The 20,165-nt window shown below is 45.5% G+C and overlaps 1 protein-coding gene across 1 annotated transcript in view; it reads right to left on the bottom strand.

The window, feature by feature from the left end:
* The window catches only part of ME2 (malic enzyme 2), a 39,979-nt gene extending 22,763 nt beyond the window's left edge, over positions 1-17,216 (bottom strand). Inside the window, exons 1-2 of the mRNA XM_080973509.1 lie at positions 17,058-17,216; positions 3,799-3,920 (exon numbers count right to left, since the gene is read on the bottom strand). Of these exons, the coding sequence (XP_080829635.1) occupies positions 3,799-3,906 (108 nt within the window). The 5' untranslated portion in view covers positions 3,907-3,920; positions 17,058-17,216. The remainder of the gene's footprint in view (positions 1-3,798; positions 3,921-17,057) is intronic.
* Between the last annotated feature and the right edge of the window lie 2,949 nt (positions 17,217-20,165).

Here is a 20,165-nt window from a genome sequence, read left to right as displayed (position 1 = left end):
AACTTACAGATTTGAAAATAAGGGACCAGCAGCCTCGAAAATAAGGGATCAGAAGCCAAAATAAGGGATTTTTCAGAGCACAGGTATGCTCAACTTCTGAGCCCCTCCGACCCAAAGGCAGAAAGCCCAGCCAGCAGCCAAACGAAGCCTCAAGCGGTGGTTCCCATAGCACAGCAACCTGGCAAAGGGGATGCAGCAAGGGAAACCACCGTCACCTCTCCGCTGGGAAGCACTGAGCAAAGGTGAGTCCCCAAGCAACACGGCCGATTTGATCGGCACAAGGCATGCAAGCTCCACCCCCCAGTCGTTCTTAGACTCCTTATTGGGTGAGCAACGCAGCCAAGCAACACAGTTGGAGCCTCCCTCCTCCCTGGCCGGCAGGGAGGGAGGGAGAGGAGCTGCTTCCTTTGAAACCCGGGAAATTTAAGGGACACCATCAATAACGGACAGCAGCGAGACACCGCGCTGGGATATGGGACTTTCCCGCCAAAAACGGGACGGTTGACAGCTAAGCACCAGCACCCGCCAAGGGAGCTGAGGCGGTTTCACCCTGGCGCCTTGCAGGGCCAGGGCCGATGCTGCTCGTTCCTCCCTCTGCTTTTCAACACTGCAATGTGTTGGCTGGGGATACATATTGCAATGTTTGGCTGGTGATACATCTTGATGTTGAAAGTCTGATCTCGCCTAGCGCTAGTCCAGGATTCTATTTAGTCCAGGAGACCACAAGCAGGACATGAGCGAAACAGGCCCCTCTCACTCTTGTTTCCTAGCAACCAGTATCCGCGGCCCTACTCTTAAGATTTCCTTCATCATAAGAATGCTAAGGAAAATAAAAACAAGCACCCCTGTTCTAGTTTAGGGAAGCTTTTAATGTTTGATGCATTACTGTATTTTAGTGTTTTGTTGGAAGCCACCCAGAGTGGCTGGGGAAGCCCAGCCAGATGGGCGGGGTATAAATAATAAATAATAGATTATTATTATTATTATTATTATTATTATTATTATTATACCAACACTAATCTAATTCAACAAGCCAAAACAATTCTTGGCAATTCTCAGTACCATCTAGTTGGGTTTTATTTTTTTTAGCAAAGCTGAATCTCAGTGAGCCTGACATCTTATTGAGCTAACAGGGCCCATAGTTTCCTCAATTTTAATCTGCCAAGGATGAAGAGGCTTGGAGAGTAATGAAGGATATTGTTTTTTGAAGGAAAGTCGGGGTCACTAATCTCAGATGGCATCTTGTTCAGTCTCTTCAGAGATTTGAAATAGTGTTCAGAGGCCCTCCTTTTTCAGAAGATTGAGCTTCAATATGGCCTACTTAGGGCTTATCCAGATGCTGAACAAACATCTGTTTAAGAAATAATAAATATTAAAATATTATTGTTGAAATGGGCAAGGGTCCTTTTTTGGGGGGAGGGGGCAGAAGAGAACCAGGCAGCCATTATTTAGCACTTTTATTTTCCAGAGCCTATTCCCTCTCAGCATCCCCAGCTATGCCTTTTGACAGCTATCTGTCTCGACTTCATTCTTAATCCTCTTATGACTCAGCCTCAATAAAAACTGCCGGATTGAACAATAAACCCAGCAGTGACCTCGGGGTTCATCACTCCTATCTTCTTGTCACACGGAATTGCTTCTTATTCTTCCTGTCAACAGAATCGTAACTCTTTTTTTGGCGTGGGGGGAAGAGATCAGTCTGTCAGAGCTGCATCCTGCCCTACCTCCCCTGTGACCCTCCAAATGTCGTTGGACTCCAACTCCCATGAGCCTCAGCGAGCACAGCCAATGGTCAAGGATGATGGGAGCTGCAGTCCCAATGACATCTCAAGAAACCTTTTCAGAAGTGAGAGCCACCTTTAGATCAAACACGCATTTGGGGATCCACTTTTAAACGAACACCATATACTTGTACCATTGTAGTGTTGCGGCTGTGACCCATTGTAGAGCAGGCTATAGGTTGGAGATCAGCTAACTAGAGGGCCACAAGTTTTGTGGTAAGACACTTTGGAAAGGGGACAGTGGGTCAGTTGGGGCAGCTGACACCCAAACCTATTGCCAATACCTATTACTCCTCTCTTGGCTCTGGGCTGGCAATAAGGCAGCCAGGTGACATTCTTCTGAAAGTCAAATTTAGCCAAGAACCACTGAGTTTTCAAGGAAATGAGCCCCGTATTTAGCAGACACCCAGCACCCACCCCACTTCTTGTTACTTTCCATTCATTAGTTAGGAACTTTGCAGTAGACCAAAAGTATGTGGAGAGTGTTGTTGAGAAAAGGCCTGCTTTAAAAGTTACTTACCTTAAATAACCCAATTCCCTCCCTCTTAGTAAGTGCTAATCTTAAACCACATGGGATGAACCTCTTCTCTGATGCAAACTTTTCCTCTTCTCTACCCTTTCTCTCAAGATTCATTCTCCCACAGCTTCTTCTTCTCGTCTCAGTTCTCCCTGTGCCATTCCTTGTCACTAGATTCCTCTATCCTCTAGCTGACCAGTTCCCTGTGCTTTCCCTACCAGCCCTGCACCTGCCACGTGACAAGTTTTTATCCCAGCCACACTGACAATGGCTCCTTCCCTTATGGAAGAAGGACTGCAAACTGCTGTGTTTCCCGATCAGTTAAGTATTCCATGACACTGCACCAACACAAGCACAATGCAGTACCACCACCAGTATTATACAGTGGTACCTCGGGTTAAGTACTTAATTTGTTCTGGAGGTCCGTACTTAACCTGAAACTGTTCTTAACCTGAAGCACCACTTTAGCTAATGGGGCCTCCTGCTGCTGCCGCGCCACCAGAGCATGATTTCTGTTCTCATCCTGAAGCAAAGTTCTTAACCTGAAGCACTATTTCTGGGTTAGCAGAGTCTGTAACCTGAAGAGTATGTAACCTGAAGCGTATGTAACCCGAGGTACCACTGTACTCGTACCTAGGAAGTCGAATGGAATCCGTTCCGGAAGTCCGTTCGACTTCTGAAAAGTTCGGAAACCAAGGTGCGGCTTCCAATTGGTTCTCAATTGCGCAGGCGCACCGGAAACAATAGCGGAAGCCATGGCAGACGTTCGGCTTCCAAAAAAAAGTTCAAAAAACGGAACACTCACTTCCGATTTTTGATCATTTGGGAGCCAGAACTTCCGACTCCCAAGGCGTTCGGGAGCCACAGCACGACTGTACAGTGGTACCTCGGGTTACATACGGTTCAGGTTACATACGCTTCAGGTTACAGACTCCAGTAACCCAGAAATAGTGCTTCAGGTTAAGCACTTTGCTTCAGTATGAGAACAGAAATTGTGCTCCGGCGGAGCAGCAGGAGCAGGAGGCCCCATTAGCTAAAGTGGTGCTTCAGGTTAAGAACAGTTTCAGGTTAAGAACGGACCTCTGGGACAAATTAAGTACTTAACCCGAGGTACCACTGTACTCATATTACAAGAGGAAGATTTGTTGTGATTCTCTACGTTGTCGCCCTTCCATTCAAACTACCGGTAATAAAGATATGCAAAGTTAGATGTGGTCATTCAGGCTTTGCTTAAAGTAAGGCTTCTATCTCATTTAAGACCCAATCTGAACCACACCTACTCAGAAGTCAATCCTACTGAATTCAATGGAGTTTACTCCCAGGTAATTGTGGGTAAGAATTGCACCAGCCTTGGTCTTTTCTTTTGAGGGTGTAGGCTACGAGTCTCAGCACAATAACCCCCTCCCCCCCTGCTCTTGCAGACACTTTTAGCTCTGGGTAAGATCCACAGCACAGATAGCAATTCAAGAACAGACGTGAAAGACATTCCATGCGACCGACCTTATTTGTTCTCGGGTTCAGCATCAAGACCTTCCCTTTTTCTTTTGTATGTACTCTGCGACATGCCAACACGCAGGGAGCGGAAGCTATTCTTAATCGGGAGAACATTCTGTATGGTTTGCCTGGAGAAAGAAAACATTACGTTACACGTTACAAAGAGGGCAGTCTTGTTTCACGCTGGCAACACACAGAGGTACAAGAAAACCCTTTATGGATAGTTAAGCTTTTTCATGCTGGCTAGATAACACATATAGCCTTTCAAAACAACAACAACTCGGTCTACAAGCAAGGCAGGGACACCATTTGGAGGAATGAAAAAGAGCTAAGAGACGGGGGTGGGAAGGAACATTAGTGCTTTGCTTTACTCCTGGCACTTTGTGGCTGCGTACATGAGGGTGCAAGGGACAAGGGTGGCGCTGTGGGTTAAACCACAGAGCCTAGGGCTTGCCGATCAGAAGATCGGCGGTTTGAATCCCTGCAATGGGGTGAGCTCCCGTTGTTCAGCCCCTGCTCTTGCCAACCTAGCAGTTCGAAAGCACGTCAAAGTGCAAGTAGATAAATAGGTACCGCTCCGGCAGGAAGCTAAAATGGCGTTTCCGTGCACTGCTCTGGTTCACCAGAAGCAGCTTAGTCATGCTGGCCACATGACCCAGAAGCTGCACGCTGGCTTCCTCGGCCAATAAAGCGAGATGAGCGCCGCAACCCCAGAGACGGCCACGACTGGACCTAATGGTCAGGGGTCCCTTTACCTTTACTATATGAGGGTGCGGCACGACTACAGTAAAAAAACAGGTACAGGTAAAGGGCCCCTGGACGGTTAAGTACAGCCAAACACAACTATGGGGTGTGGCGCTCATCTCACTTTTCAGACCAAGGGAGCCGGCGTTTATCCACAGACAGTTTTTCACGTCGTGTGGCCAGAATGACTAAACTGCTTCTGGCACAGCGGGACACCGTGATGGAAACCAGAGCGCACAGAAACGCTGTTTACCTTCCCGCTACAATGGTACCTACTTATCTACTCGCACTGGTGTGCTTTTGAACTGCTAGGCAGGCAGGAGCTGGGACAGAGCAACAGGAGCTCACTCCGCCGCGGGGATTCAAACCGCCGACCTTCCGATCGACAAGCCCAAGAGGCTCGGTGGTTTAGACCACAGTGCCACCCATGTCCATCGTGTGCCATAGCTTGCCGAGTTGCAGAAATCACAAATTTAATTCTCATAACCCTAGAGCAGCAGTCCTCAACCTGTGGGTCCCCAGGTGTTGTTGGACTACAACTCCCACCATCCCTGAGCTCTGGCCTTGCTAGCTAGGGGTGATGGGAGTTGTAGTTCAACAACATCTGGGGATCCACAGGTTGAGAAAGGCTGCCCTAGAGGCTCAGAGACGTCCAATGAAGCTGAATGCTGGAAGATTCAGAATAGACAAAAGAAGGCATTTCTCTGCACAGCTAACCTGTGGAATTCATTCGCACAAGATGTAGTGATCAACACCTACTTGGACGGCTTAGGAAAATCCACGGAAGACAAGGGCTAATCCACGGCTACGAGCCATGATGGCTATGTTCAGCCTCCATGGTCAGAGGCAGAAATGCTTCCGAAGGTCAGCTATAGAAAGCACAGAAGCGGAGAAGGATGTTGCGGTTGGCCACAGGATGCTGGACCAGGTGGGCCACTGGCCTGATACAGCAGAGCTCTTATTATGTTCTTACTGTAGCTCAGGCATCTCCAACAGGTAGATCGTGATCTACTGGTAGATTGTGGTGCATTCCTGGTAGATCCTGGTAGATCTTTGGTCGCCCAGCAACAACTTTGGCTTCCTAAAAGAAGCTTAACAACTTTGGTCCACCCAAAGAAGCTCAAGAACTTTGGTCCATTCAACGACAATGGGTAGATCACTGCCCTTTTTTTATACTGTGAGTAGATTGCAGTCTATTGGGAGTGGGACGTCCCTGCTGTAGCTAAACCAAAGTACCTGTAACTGAAACAATCCCATTTCAGGGAAGGGGTACGTAGGGTACATTCTACCATTCTTCCTCTGTTGCTTCCTTGGGTATATTTTAAGATTGCTAGCCCTTTGCAGTAGGGACTTTAGTAAAGCATCATATGCATGGCACAATATAAATAGAATCTTACGAGTTGGAAGGGACCCTAAAGATCATCTCGCCCAACCGCCTGCAGTGCACGACTCTGCAGCTGCCCCATACGGGGATGGAACCTGCAACCTTGGTGTTATCAGCACCACGCTCTAACCAGCTGAGCTATCCAGGCACTATAACAGCAGCAGCATCTATGAGTCTTAAGTATTTGTTTTGCAAGCTTGGGCGCAACCGGCATTTCATGGTTTGAAGCAGAGGACATGCCTATAAATGCTGAATTTTTCAACAGGGGGAAAGGGGGGGCTTTCTTTGATATGCCATAGCAGGGGTGGCGAAGCGGTGTTTCATTGGTCTCATTTGGGCCCTGGAATAATTTTATCTGGTTTACTTAGGTCATTTTATAGAATATTAAATGTGGCAGGGGAAGGAGCGAGATGCCAACATATTTTAAACACCAATGAAATGAAATTCTGGTGGAGGCCTCTTTTGAATAGCATACTGTTCCATGTCTCAAGTTATTGATTAATTAGCAGGGGAAGCAGTCAAAGTTCTAGGCACAACATTATGTTAATCAATTATAAACTAGTGAGTTGGGGAAGTGGTTATAAAGGTTTGATGAGGCCCTAAGCTACTGAAGGTAATGGGGCCCTTTATATGTCCAGCTGTCATAGAAAACGGGAGATACGTAGCCATTGCAGCAACATATCTCTATTTCCTCGCACCCAGAAATGCAAGAAGGGCTTTAACTCTTGCTAGAAGCTCGGCCTTGCCCTCATCGGAACTGGAAGGCTCCTATGGAAAAGTCCTGTACACACAGAGACTTTGCGCCTGCCCATTAGGGGAAATAGGAAGCCCCGAACATATATATTTTTAGGCGTCCTTTTTATGCTGAGATTTGTAAAGACACCACTGACCCTTTGCTGAAGAGGCTCGCCCATCTTTCAGAAAAGTCTAAACTTAATTCTCTCCTCTTGGGCAAAGATCACAAGACGACCTGGCTGGTAGCCAGATTCTGCGCCCAGATTTGTAGGCACAGATCATCCTCTAGAATAAAATAGCTTATTAGGGAAAAGCTGAAGTTGTCCTTTGGGGTGCCTCAGAGTCAATTTTTATGGTAGCCCAAATCTCAGTTGTACGGGTGTATGCATATATCTCAATTTTAACACATGAGCTATTGCTGCAATCTGCTCTAATTGTATATTTTATCTTTATGAACGCTGTTTTTATTGTGTTATGCGAGCTGGTCTTTGACCGTAATAATTTATCTCTCTATATTAAGTACGGCTTTGAAATCAAGATTCAGGTCGCTATTATACAAGGGGAGGTTACTGCCATAAATTGCTCTTTAAAAAAAAAAAAAATCCATTGCCAGGAATGTAAAAACCTCCAAATGTCCTTTGGAAAGTTCCAACAGCAACGTGGGAACCGATTGTGCCTTTTTATTTTTAGTCTGCCTTGAGTTCCATCTCTCTTAGCTGCCCGCTTTAAGATGCAGGTATTATGGGAGAGAGAAGTGACTTTGTTTTATAAATCACAAATTTGGTGCACATCTGCAAACCTTTGCTGCGTAGGCCCTTTAAAAACAAATCAAAGTAAAAAAGAATATGAATAAGAAGTTTTCTTTTGAATCACGCTGGTTCAGAGGGACCTGTGGCCAAATTTATTCATTTACAGCCTGGCAACAGAAGCAACGGAAACTTCGTTGCTAACAGAAACACAAGCTGCTTTCTGAAGAGCGCTTAGGTGACTGGGGACAAAACCCAGCTGGCCTGCTGGAATTAATCGGTCGAGAAAGATCTATAGCAGAAATCTGTATCAAATCCAATTTATTGAAGAGATGTCATTAGTACACAGACAATTCAAACAGGAGAACTTGAGCTAGGTTGAAGGTTTTTAGAACCCATCAACCAACAAAAAGATTTTGGAGCTTATTTGCCACTCGGCTTTTAATGGAACTAATTAACTAATGCTTTGAAGTTTTGCACTGCAATGCCTCAGTGAAGAAGCTGTGAATCAGCCGGAGTTCTCCAATAAACCCCCCTGAAAGGTGATTTCCCTGGACACAGTCTGAAAGGCAACTCTAGACAGATTCGTCAATTGCTACGGGGGGGTTGCACCTCAAATAACGCTGGTCCTTAGATCCCAATTTGACAGCAATTACCTCTACGTTCTGCTTTGCATTATTGACAGGCATCCATTAGAGGAGGCTAAGCACCTTCAAATATATTTAGCCATGATATAAAGCCAACAGAAGGTACTCCTCCCAACAAATTAATTTACCTGTCTCCAGTTAATGAGCAACCTGTGGAACAGGATTGCTCTCCCGTTGCAGGGGGAGGAACAAATGAAATATGATACAAGTGTCATCTGGCCCCGGTACAATCTAATTAGCCATTACTTATTCTCTCCCGAACTCTGTCCTTGAACTCATAATTTAAAATAAATGCCGATTAAACCATAATGAATTCGGACTTTCTACTTGCCCTTCAAATTAATTTCTTAATTTAGTTTTTCAACACAAGGAGAACACACACATTAGGTTTGTTTGTTTTTTAAAATTTCTTTTTGCCAAGGGTAAGAATAGTTGCCCCGGTGCTTTAAACCATGGGGGCAAGCAGGAGTTGGGGGAAGGAGGTAGCGTGGGGAAAATGGGGCAGGGCACTTGCCAAGCCCCTGCTCACCTAGGGGCTACTGCTAATCGCCTCAGGTGAGCGTGTGAATATGAGCGTGCAAGGTTGAGTCAAGTGTGCCACATACCAGCTTGGCAAAACAAGGACGTTTTGCAGTGGTTTCAAGGTTAGGGCTCACCCACAAAGCCCAAGAGATTTTTTCCCCACTTGTCCTGTGCTGTCTACGCATGAGTCCAAGTAGTTTTTCATTTGTCACACAGTTTTCTCTTAGAAAACCCGCTATTTACTGCTGAAGCGGAACAAGCTGCTATCCGCAGAAAAACCAATTAATGTTTTGACCAATTAATGTGTGGATTTCATGCTCTTTATTCAGCTCATAGTAGTGAGAAATGGAAGTTCCCCGAAATGTCTGCTTTATATACAGTGGTACCTCAGGTTAAGTACTTAATTCGTTCCGGAGGTCCGTTCTTAACCTGAAACTGTTCTTAACCTGAAGCATTACTTTAGCTAATGGAGGCCTCCTGCTGCCGCCACGCCGCAGGAACACGATTTCTGTTCTCATCCTGAAGCAAAGTTCTTAACCTGAAGCACTATTTCTGAGTTAGCAGAGTCTGTAACCTGAAGCGTATGTAACCTGAAGCGTATGTAACCCGAGGTACCACTGTGCATTATTTACACAATGGGCCCCAGGTGATTGGCTAATTCTGGGATTCTCCTGTAGGCCAATCAGGTTGCGGATTCACTTCCACCTGGAGTTGGATTGGGTGGCTCCTGCGGACCAATCAGACTGCTGCATTCTGAATCCTATTGTTCTAGGACCAATCAGACTGCTGCATTTTGGATCCTATTCAACTCAGTACATAACATGTTTATTCTGATTCAGCGGTGAACAGCAGGTTTTCCCGGTGGGGGGGGGGAGCAGCGGGACAAGCAGAAGTGGGGGCGACCACTTAACTATCACTAATGTGGTCACTTACTCCACACAAAGCACTGGCCCAGCTTTCCTGGGGGAGGAATCCTCAGCAAACAGGTAAGTAGGAGGTAAGTTGAAAAGCCACAGCAGTTCAGACGAGGAGGAAATCAGAAAGATGTGGACTTGGCAAGCCACGGATGCAGGGGGAAGCGATGATTTGAAAAGGGATACAGCTGCGATTGAATCCCCTTCAATGTTTTTATTTTGGGGGGACAGGGAGTAAGTGCAATTGTGGCAATCCAAGGATGCAGAAGGGAGCCATGGTGCTGGGACAGGGGGAATCATAGAGTTGGGAAAGACCCCAAGAGTCCATCTAGTCCAACCCCTTGCAATGCAGGAATATCAGCTAAAGCATCCATGACAGATGGCCACTGAACCTCTGCTGGAAAACCTCCAACGAAGGGGAGTCTACCACATAGCTGTCAACTTACAGATTTGAAAATAAGGGAGCAGCAGCCTCGAAAATAAGGGATCAGCAGCCAAAATAAGGGATTTTCCGGGCACAGGTATGTTCAACTTCTGAGCCCCTCCGAGCCAAAGGCAGAAAGCCCAACCAGCAGCCAAACGAAGCCTCATCAATAAGGGACAGCAGCAGGACATGGCACTGGGATAAAGGACTGTCCCACCAAATAAGGGACGCTTGACAGCTATGGTCTACCACCTCCTGAGGGAGACCGTTCCACTGTCAGACAGCTCTTGCTGTCAGAAAGTTGTTCCTGTTGTTCAGTCCAAATCTCCTTTCTTGTAACTTGAAGCCATTGGTTCAAATCCTACCCTCCAGAGCAGGAGTAAACAAGCTTGCTCCATCTTCCATAGGACAGCCCTTGAGATATTTGAAGATGGCTATCATATCATATGCGGCAGCTAGACTGGTGACTGGGAGTGGCCGCTGAGACCATATAACGCCGGTCCTGAGAGATCTGCATTGGCTCCCAGTTTCCGAGCACAATTCAAAGTGTTGGTGCTGACCTTGAAAGCCCTAAACGGCCTCGGCCCAGTATACCTGAAGGAGCGTCTTCACCCCCATCGTTCTGCCCGGACACTGAGGTCCAGTTCTGAGGGCCTTCTGGCGGTTCCCTCGCTGCGAGAAGTGAGGTTACAGGGAACCAGGCAAAGGGCCTTCTCGGTGGTGGCACCCGCCCTGTGGAACTGGTGACAGACATGATTCTCCTCCTTCCCATTTTATCTTCACAACAATCCTGTGAGGTAGGGTAGCTCAGAGACTTTGGCTGGCCCAAGGTCGCCCAGTAATCTTGATGGCTGACTGGGGACCTGCACCCTGGGATGCTAGTTCTACCCAGAGTAAACCCATAGGTCACAAAGTAGGTGCATTAATTTCAATGGGATTACTCTGAGCAGGGCTTGGTTGAATACAACCCCAGGTTCGCTAAGTCAGAGGTCGGCTTCCTACAGCTCCCTGCCTGATTTTATGTGGAAAAGTTCTCACACCCATTTTTTTCCTGGACAGATGTGATTTCCACTCAATCAGACCAGAGGCACCAATGGCTTTCCCCTTCCTAATTGCATTACGCGTCTCGATTTCACACAGCTAATAATTTTTGGTATCTAGAAGACGGCATTTCTCTGAGTCACGGACGATTGTTGGTTTCTGAGGGGAAACCTCTTATCAGAAGGGCAGCCGGCCAGTTCAAACTAATCGTTAGCACTGTACAAAGGCGCTTATCTAGGGAGCAAATGTTTCCCATCAGTGGGACCCAGTGTACACTGATGTTGAGTTTCAATCTGTTTTTGGTTTATTGTTAGTTTGAGCTTTTCCAAATTATTGTTGTTAATTCTTGTTTTCTTCTTATTTTATCTGCAAGCTGCCTTGAGTCCCTGTCAGGGGGGAAGGGAAGGCATAGCTAAATATATTCGATTTTTGCAATAATATTTCTTATTGATAAAATCATTGTTTTATATTTCCTGTAAACCATTTACAGGTTTATTTTTATTTATTTTTTACAATCTAGCAGTGTATAAATTCCATAAAATAAATAAATATTAGAGCCAGCTGGTATATTTACATTATTCGTCCCCAGCCAGCCCCTAACACTCAGGGGGAGTTATTATTAACATTTTTTTCAAAAAAGAAAATGAAGGCGGGGGCACGAGAGAGTATGTTACACTGCAGTAGCCGTATCATCTTGGAATGTACATTTCTGACGATCAATCAATTGGTCAAATGACTGTGGAATACACTTTATTTACACTGCAATATTGCAAACAGTTTGCCCAACAATTTATAAAAACAACTCAACAATGTGGAAGGTACTGTGTCATTAAATCTCAAAAGGAAGGTTTGGATAACATCCCAGATTGGAAGGATTAATGACTTGGGAGTTGCTGCGTCATGAAACTTCAGATAACAGACTTGGACAACAGCCCAGACTGGAATGGAGTCAGGGGAAGCTGTGCTGGCAAATAGACAGTTGGAAAAATATGCAGACACAGATAAAGCTGTATTCGACGGACAAAAGGATATATGATTTCTGACATGACTGAGAATCGTAGAGCCAGTGACAGAGAACTTTAAAGCGTTAAAATCGGAATGTGGAAAATATGAAAACAACAAGGAGAGGCAGGACTGAGATTTGGAGATATGCTTCAGAGGTCCAGACTATGGGGAGGCCCGAAAAATTAATAATTACAATTTGGATTCTAATTTGGTCTTTTTTATTTTTGTTTTTTGTTTTAATTGGTTTATGATTGGATATGTTGATTGGATGTTTTTTATTGGAAAATTAATAAAAATGATTTTTTTAAAAAAAGGAATGTACATTTCTTCTGGATTTAAAAAAAGTTATTCAAAAGCAGTCAAAGCAATGTTTACACGAAGCATGGGGGGAAGTGGACAGCTCAAGGATGTAAATTTTATTTATCTGAGCTTGGCTAGTTCCTACACACATTGACACATGCCCTCCATCAAGACAAGCGAGAGGCAAATTCCAGCCAGGCAAAAACACTCCAGGAGAGTGCAAAGTCAGACCACCGAAAAGCACGGGCTGGGAAGCGGGTATGCAATGGGGAGAGAAGTTCGAGCGCTGGGCTAGGAACTGGGAGACTAGGGTCCAAATCCACACTCAGCCATGAAGTTCGCTGGGTGAACTTGGGATGGTCCCCGACTCTCAGCCTAGCCTACCTCACAGGGTTGCTGTTAGGAGGATAAAATGGGGAGAAGAATATACACCATCTAAACATAGAAATAGAATAAGCAGAGAGGTCTATGCCGAGAGATCCTGCTCATGGATAAAGCAGAGGTGTCTGTTTTTATTTTCACTGGAAAGGGGGCATGTGGGGGCACTAAGCCTTCCCTAGACTTCTCCTCCTCCCTTAACCCAACTAACTTCCAGAACCAGAACTACTAGGGGGAAAGTGCTTCAGGTAATGAGGCACCATTTGGAAGGAGAGGGGAAAGGGCTTCACTAAGATGGTAAAGGTAAAGGGTAAAGGGACCCCTGACCATTAGGTCTAGTCGTGACCGACTCTGGGGTTGTGGCGCTCATCTCGCTTTACTGGCCGAGGGAGCCGGCGTACAGCTTCTGGGTCATGTGGCCAGCATGACTAAGCCGCTTCTGGCAAACCAGAGCAGCGCACGGAAACGCCGTTTACCTTCCCGCCGGAGCGGTACCTATTTATCTACTTGCACTTTGATGTGCTTCGGAACTGCTAGGTTGGCAGGAGCAGGGACCGAGCAACGGGAGCTCACCCCGTCGTGGGGATTCGAACCGCCGACCTTCTGATTGGCAAGTCCTAGGCTCTGTGGTTTAACCCACAGCGCCACTCGCGTCCCTTACACTAAGATGGTAAGTCTATGTTATTGGCCAAACCACTTCAGGCTCCGTGTGGAGCCTCACAAAACGGAACACTCCTCCATGCAAATCCTTCCTTGCATATAGAAACCTAGCATGTCAGGAGAAGGGGAACCTATTTCCTTGTGCATACTGAACTCCATGCATTCTGAAAACTAGGAGATATGGGAGCCTTTCTCCCTGACATGCTAGCTTTCTGTGGGGAGGATTATTTTCTTTTTTAAAAAGACCACATGGGCCTCCAATCTGCAGTCCAAAGTAATAAAGAGCAGAGACCTTGCACAGGATTAGACCTCATCCAAAGGCATGAGGACCATTAAAAAAGAAGGACTTTATGCTCCTTGGAACAAGCAAGATGAATCACAGTACTAAGTGTCCACTCTTTTTGTGGAAATAGCCAGACCTTTTTATAAGCTTGAGACAGAACAGCTCATGCTAGATTGGCTCACCACTTTAGCAGAGATAAAACAGGCTATAATTCATTAAGCTGGGCAAGTTCCAGGTACAAATTGATCGATGCATTATGCCTCTGCTTCAAACAAATAGAGACACTGCCTCTGCAGATTAGATTTCAGAATCAGTTAATTCTTCACATTTTTGTCCCGCAGCAAAAAAGTGAAGACATTTATGTTAGATGTTACAGACATATTAATGCAATTATCTTGCTCAAAATGATGACTACATCAAAAATATATAATATACCAGAGTGCAGTGAGCAACCACATATTTTCAGGTGGTCCTAAATAATCTACTTCGGACTTATTGACTTTATAGACAGAGCAACAAAATTGGAAACACGTTAATGCCCGTTTTTAATAGTTTGTTTCTAGACCTGTAGTTAAAGGTAAAGGTAAAGGTACCCCTGCCCGTACGGTGCCCGACTCTAGGGTTGCGCGCTCATCTCGCTCAAGAGGCCGGGAGCCGGCGCCGTCCGAAGACACTTCCGGGTCACGTTGCCAGCGTGACGAAGCTGCAACTGGCGAGCCAGCACCAGCGCAGCACACGGAAACGCCGTTTACCTTCCCACTATAAAGCGGTACCTATTTATCTACTTGCACTTAGGGGTGCTTTCAAACTGCTAGTTGGGCAGGAGCTGGGACCGAACGACGGGAGCTCACCCCACCGCGGGGATTCGAACCGCCGACCTTACGATCAGCAAGTCCTAGGCACTGAGGTTTTACCCACAGCGCCACCCGCGTCCCTCAGACCTGTAGTTAAAGCCTCCTAATAGTGTAAATAGTAAAAGTAGGCATACAGTATTTAATTCCTTTGCCTGTGTATGAAACGGAGAGCATCACAGAGACACAGAAAAGAAACTTCAAAGTGGCACTTCTGTGGCAAGCAAAACACATCTACAACCAGCTTGTTCAAACTAGAAGCAAGTTTTAGGTTTGCTTCTTTCAGGGATGAAGGAGTATGTAAGTATGTGATGCAATTGTCTAAGAAGGGACTCTCTAACATTGTCTCTCTACTTTATTTCCTGTTAATGTTAGATCTTAGGATTTCATAATGCTAAAAAAGAGAGAACCTACCTCACCCCATGACAAGCTGCACTCCATTCCCAACAACAGGGGAATTTAAAGACCACATATCAAACATAGTTTGTCCTTGCATTTTTGTGTGCTTTGTTTTACAAACTGTGGACATGGAACCATTTTCCAGCTGTGTGGAACTCTGCTTTTGTCGTGATACACAAGGCCATAAAAACTTATCGATTCACTGCTGCTTTCTTGTGATTAAGGCTCTTAACAGGCCTGCTGCAGTTCAGCTATTGATTTTGACTCTGAAAGGCGGGTTATGCACATTTAAAATAAATAAACAATAACCTGCAAAGGAAAGTGGAAGACCAGTGCGTGAAGTGGGTGGGGTTTTCAACCTCTCCCGTCATACCCCTGCTGTGAAGAAGCTGCTTAATTTGGCCTGCAAAAGAACCTTTGCATTTTATAACACAGAACAGAAAAGGATGAGGACAGACAACACACAACTAAGTCCTCATGGCTATTCTTACACTAATTTTCAGGGACTTAGGAAAGAAACTGAAGAGAAGGCACTTGCCACTGTGGGTATGTTTGTTACACCCCTCCACCACATAAAATGCAGTAAGATTGACAGGTCCAAGCCCAATACTACAATAGAGAATTTTCCTTGCAGCAATATCTCACAGGATATTTACAGTACTCTGGAATACATAAGCAGGTGGCAGAAGCCAAAGTACTCTACATGCAAAGATGTGCACATGGCAGGTGGCTCTAGCAAGTAAGCCACTGAGCATATTACAAGGAACAGATTGAACACTATAGAAAATACCACAGCCACCAGCCCACCTGCTATGGAGAGACATTCCTGTGTTCTGCGTGTGTCCCTCCAAACTAAGGAAATGGTTTCATACAACAGAAAGCAAAACTCACTCTGGCTGTGCTGACAGCACAAGTAGTCTTTATTTGCAGCAATTAAAGGTGGAATGGAAAATAATATTCCAGTGAACCACAAGCAAAGAAAGGATCAGGAAAAAGAGTCAAGAATTAACCATCAATTAGTTGTTGCTATTTCTGCAGTTTACGTGATAAACCTACAAGGAACATTTTGTTATTTCTATTCTGGTCTCCTTTCTATGGCCCATTAGAATGGAATTTTTCTTTCTCTCTTCGCTGCTGCAAGCTCTAAGTGACGTTTTGGCTCTACATATGTCAAAGTCACTGCAAAAGAAATCTGCGATCAAACCCAGAGTGAAAATGTTTGCTTCCGAGTCTGAAATCTTCACTTCCTGACTTTTACGGTTGAGAAGAGAGAGGTTCACTTCAGGCCAAGAGCTGACACACAAAATGGCTTTGCTCTAAGGGCTGGACGTGCAGCAATAAGGATGACTAGTTTTAAAGCTCAACTACCATCAGATTTTAGCTTGAAGGTTTAGCTACCCTTCAGGATAAGTTTCCTTCCCCTCACAGCCCTGCCTCTTTATTGACAGGTCTTCACTAAAGTGAAGGTTTTTTGCAAATATGCTCTCACTTGCTTTTATAACACACACACACACTTCATTTCAGACAGTTTGTTTCCTTCAAAATAAAACCGTAGACACTGTCCCAAGTAGATTGCACTGTCCCAAGGAACCTTGCCAGATACCAGTAAGCAGCCTGCAGGAATGCAAACGGTTTCCACTGTTGGAAGTAATGATTTGCAAACAGAGGACTGCGAAAAATAAATCGGATATGGATCTGAGCAGGAGGGGGCTCGACCTGCCCAAACGAAAAATCTGTTTGATCTAATTTCTAAAGACAAATTATTTTGAGGAGATCACTACCCCACAGCATGGATGCTTAACTGTCTACCTAAAGACACACAATCCTATCAGCATCCTAAATCACTCAACAGAGGGCCTGAGGAGAAGCACTATTTGCCAAGCAAGTTTCAAAATGCCATTTGAAACAGGGTGACCCATCCAGCGGCCACTGCTATGATGAATTATTATTATTCTTAATTATTATATTATAATATAATAATAATTATTAATAATAGTAATACCAGCTTGAGCTGGAGTTTAATTATGAATTTGCCCATAGCAAACACACACACATACATGAAAAGTATATGTATATATGTAAAGGTACATTAAGAGTCTAAAAGACAGGTCCCGGGAGGGAAAGGGACTGAACTGAAAAGCAACCAGGAAGAAAATAAAATGACTATAACTACAAAGGGCAACCATAAGAAACGCAGGTTGTAGATTTTAATAAAAGTGAGAAATCGTTTACCAGGCAAGTGGCTGCCGACACCTTCTGCTCTTCGTCGCAACGCTATGTGATGCTATTCCACCATCTAAGCCCTCTGCCAAGCCCACGATCCTCCTGCAGGCCCCGGGAGTGAATGAAGCACGCAAGCCGGAGTCAGGGAGCGACACCCTGGGGGGCGGGTCTTCCCTCGCTGAGCGACATCGCAGCCCGACCAATGAAAGGCGCAGGCGAGTAGACAGCCGGGAGCGGCCGCCAGCCAATGGTGCTTCCGCAGCTCGGTCCCGCCGCTCTCGCCGTGGAACCACAGAAGGCGGAAGCAAGGGGATGGGGGGGGCTTATTTGAATTATGCTGATAAACTGGCCGGAGCAGCCAATCAGAGCGCTCTCGTAAGGCTAAAGCATCTTCAGAAGGACCACCGCGCCGGGATGCAGAGGAAAACATCTGGCTGGGGAGATGATGGCGGACTTGGGAGGCAATGAAAGCAACGGGAGGTTGGTGGGTGCGGCTTGGCCAGCCGGCGCTGATTTAAAGGGAAAGTCTATGGGAGAGTTCGCACGAGCATTTGGCGGTCACCTGAAATTCCTCCACCTGTTGCTGGCCATCTGTAGCCAAGCAAATACATATTTTGTTGACAGGGCTTTTTTCACCAGGGACTCACCAGAACTCAGTTCCGGCACCTCTCAGGTGGACATCATTGCCATTATAAGAGAACAAGGGAGGCTTTCATTTTGAGTTTCGGCACCTCTTTTTCCAGAAAAATAGCACTGATTGTTTACATTTATATCCCACCTTTTTCTCCAACGAGCTCAATATGTTTACACTTCTCCTCCTCATTTGATCCCCACAACAACTCTGTGAGGTAGGTAGTTTTATTACATTTGTGCACTACCCTTCATCCGAGGAATACAGGACAGTTTACAATGTAGAAACACAAAGATACATAACATAATGAAACACAAAACAATAACCCCCCCCCCACACACACACAAGACACGTTTATTAATATAAGCTGCCAAATGTCCAAACCAGTAGCCAAACAAGAATGACCATGGTTAAGATACATGTCCAAACGTAGAAAGGGAGGTTTATCCTTCCAGCCTTACATGTTTGTACACACCAGAGCTTGGTAAATAGGGACACCTCACCAGGTGAATAGAGATAAGGTGGGTGTAAAGGGTATGACAAAACAACAGTTGCGTAAGAAGCAATAGCAGAGAGAGATAGCTTGGGAATGATTGAGGGCACCTAGAGATGCATGACTGTGGCCATATTCACACCATTTAAAGCAGTATGAGACCACTTTTAAAGCACTATGATATCACTTTGAACAGTCATGGCTTCCCCCAAAGAATATTGGGAGCTGTTACAGTTTTTTAAGGGTGCTGAGAATTGCTAGGAGGCCCTTATTTCCTCCACAGATACAATTTCCAGAGTGGTTTAACTATCAATCCCACGTCACAGTGAAATTTAAGTTCTGTGAGGGACAGGGCTGTTTTGGGAGACAATGGAGGAGTGCACCTCTGGCGGATGATGTCAAATTGTTGAAAGCTTGCAGCACCGGCTGTGGGTATAGAGGCAGATACAGGAGGGACATATTGTATTGCATCTGGGGCAGATGATGGTGTCCAGTTGTGTTGCTGTAGATACACCATGGTGTTTCTTCTCTCTGCACCCAGCAGTCGTTCCTCCACTGGTCTCTGCTATGGCTACATGACCTGACTGTCCATCTCCAGGCACTGGTGTAGCAACTAGAGGGCATCAATTTCACAAAAGCTCTCTTAGCAGCGATGTGAAGCAGTTGCTTCACTCCGATGGTAGCGTTGTTCCTGCTTGCTGTTTTCAAACCCCACTCCCCTTGCAAAACCAAGCTGCTTTTAACCATAACCCCTTTGGGAAACATGGATTGCAGATTGCGGAGGTGTGCGGAGAACTGCCAGAAAGCTACACAAGCAGCCCCATCTCCTGGGGCTTATTCTGATGGGAAGCATTTCCATGTAGGAGTTAGTGTGAAATCCATAGGCTGAGCTTCTCACTGTGCATGTGGGCACATGGAAGGAAATGCACAACACGTCAAGACACACACACACCACAGGTTAAAGACTTCCACTTTATAGCCTTCAGCGCAGAATGGAATCTCATTTGATGGTAGTGAATATTACAGGTCATGCCTGAAATCTGGGCTCTGACTTCAGAAATGACCAGGGAGTGCACACAAACCAAATGATGGTTTGGAATAGTAGCCTACAGCAGATAACCAGAAGAGGGCACTCATCAGCTTCTGTTTAATGGTATAGTTTCAAATATTTCTGTGTTGTGTTGTACGTAAATATGTGTTCTTTTCCTGGACACTAAACACAAGGAAGGGCCCTGTGTTATTCAAAAGCTTGCATATTGCATTTTGAACAGTGGCTAGTCTTAGTGAAATATACTACTTCACCGGCACTGTGATTTTAATTCAACTGGCTCCATTTCTTTTTGTTTTTATTTTACCATGTGTTCACACCCAGTGAGTTCATGGCAGAGCTGAGAATTATAACTAAATGCAGTTTCACCACCAATACACTTGTCTTATTCCATTGTGCCAGTTAAAGCAGATAGGATAGTAAAGAGTAAATGATGCCTTTGTTTGAATCCAGCTTCCACAGAACTCCTCATTGAGCCGGACTTGGGGCCCCAACCACGTGCCTTTCTATGCTGCCCCTTGAAGCCCACCCAGCTTGCAACACCTTGCAATGGGCCCACAGCAAAGGAGCATTTTCCCCCTGCCTTTGCTCACACCTTCCACCATAACTTGCACAACCGCTGGGGCTATGGATGCGGTGCTGGCTACGCCATTCCTTCAGGCCCCACCACTGCCAGCCAGGAGTTTAGAATTGCAGCTTAAACTCTTGATTGAGCAATATACATACAAACATACATACATACATACATACATACATACAGTATTCCTGATTCTAGTCAGAAACAATGAATACAGAAAATGGATGGAACTATGCTTTCTAAGAGCAGCACTTAAGGGATTTTGAGCACAATATCCCCCCTCCAAATGTAACCTTAATACGTTTCTCATTTGGAGTGCCAGTCTACAAATATTTACCCACAGTTGTGCTTTTCCTTCAGATACTAGT

The sequence above is a fragment of the Podarcis pityusensis genome (genome assembly GCF_964106645.2).
Source record: "Podarcis pityusensis genome assembly, chromosome: 11".
Classification (NCBI taxonomy): domain Eukaryota; kingdom Metazoa; phylum Chordata; class Lepidosauria; order Squamata; family Lacertidae; genus Podarcis; species Podarcis pityusensis.
Note: the sequence above shows the minus strand (reverse complement) of the source record. Positions and strands in the feature narration are given on the sequence as shown.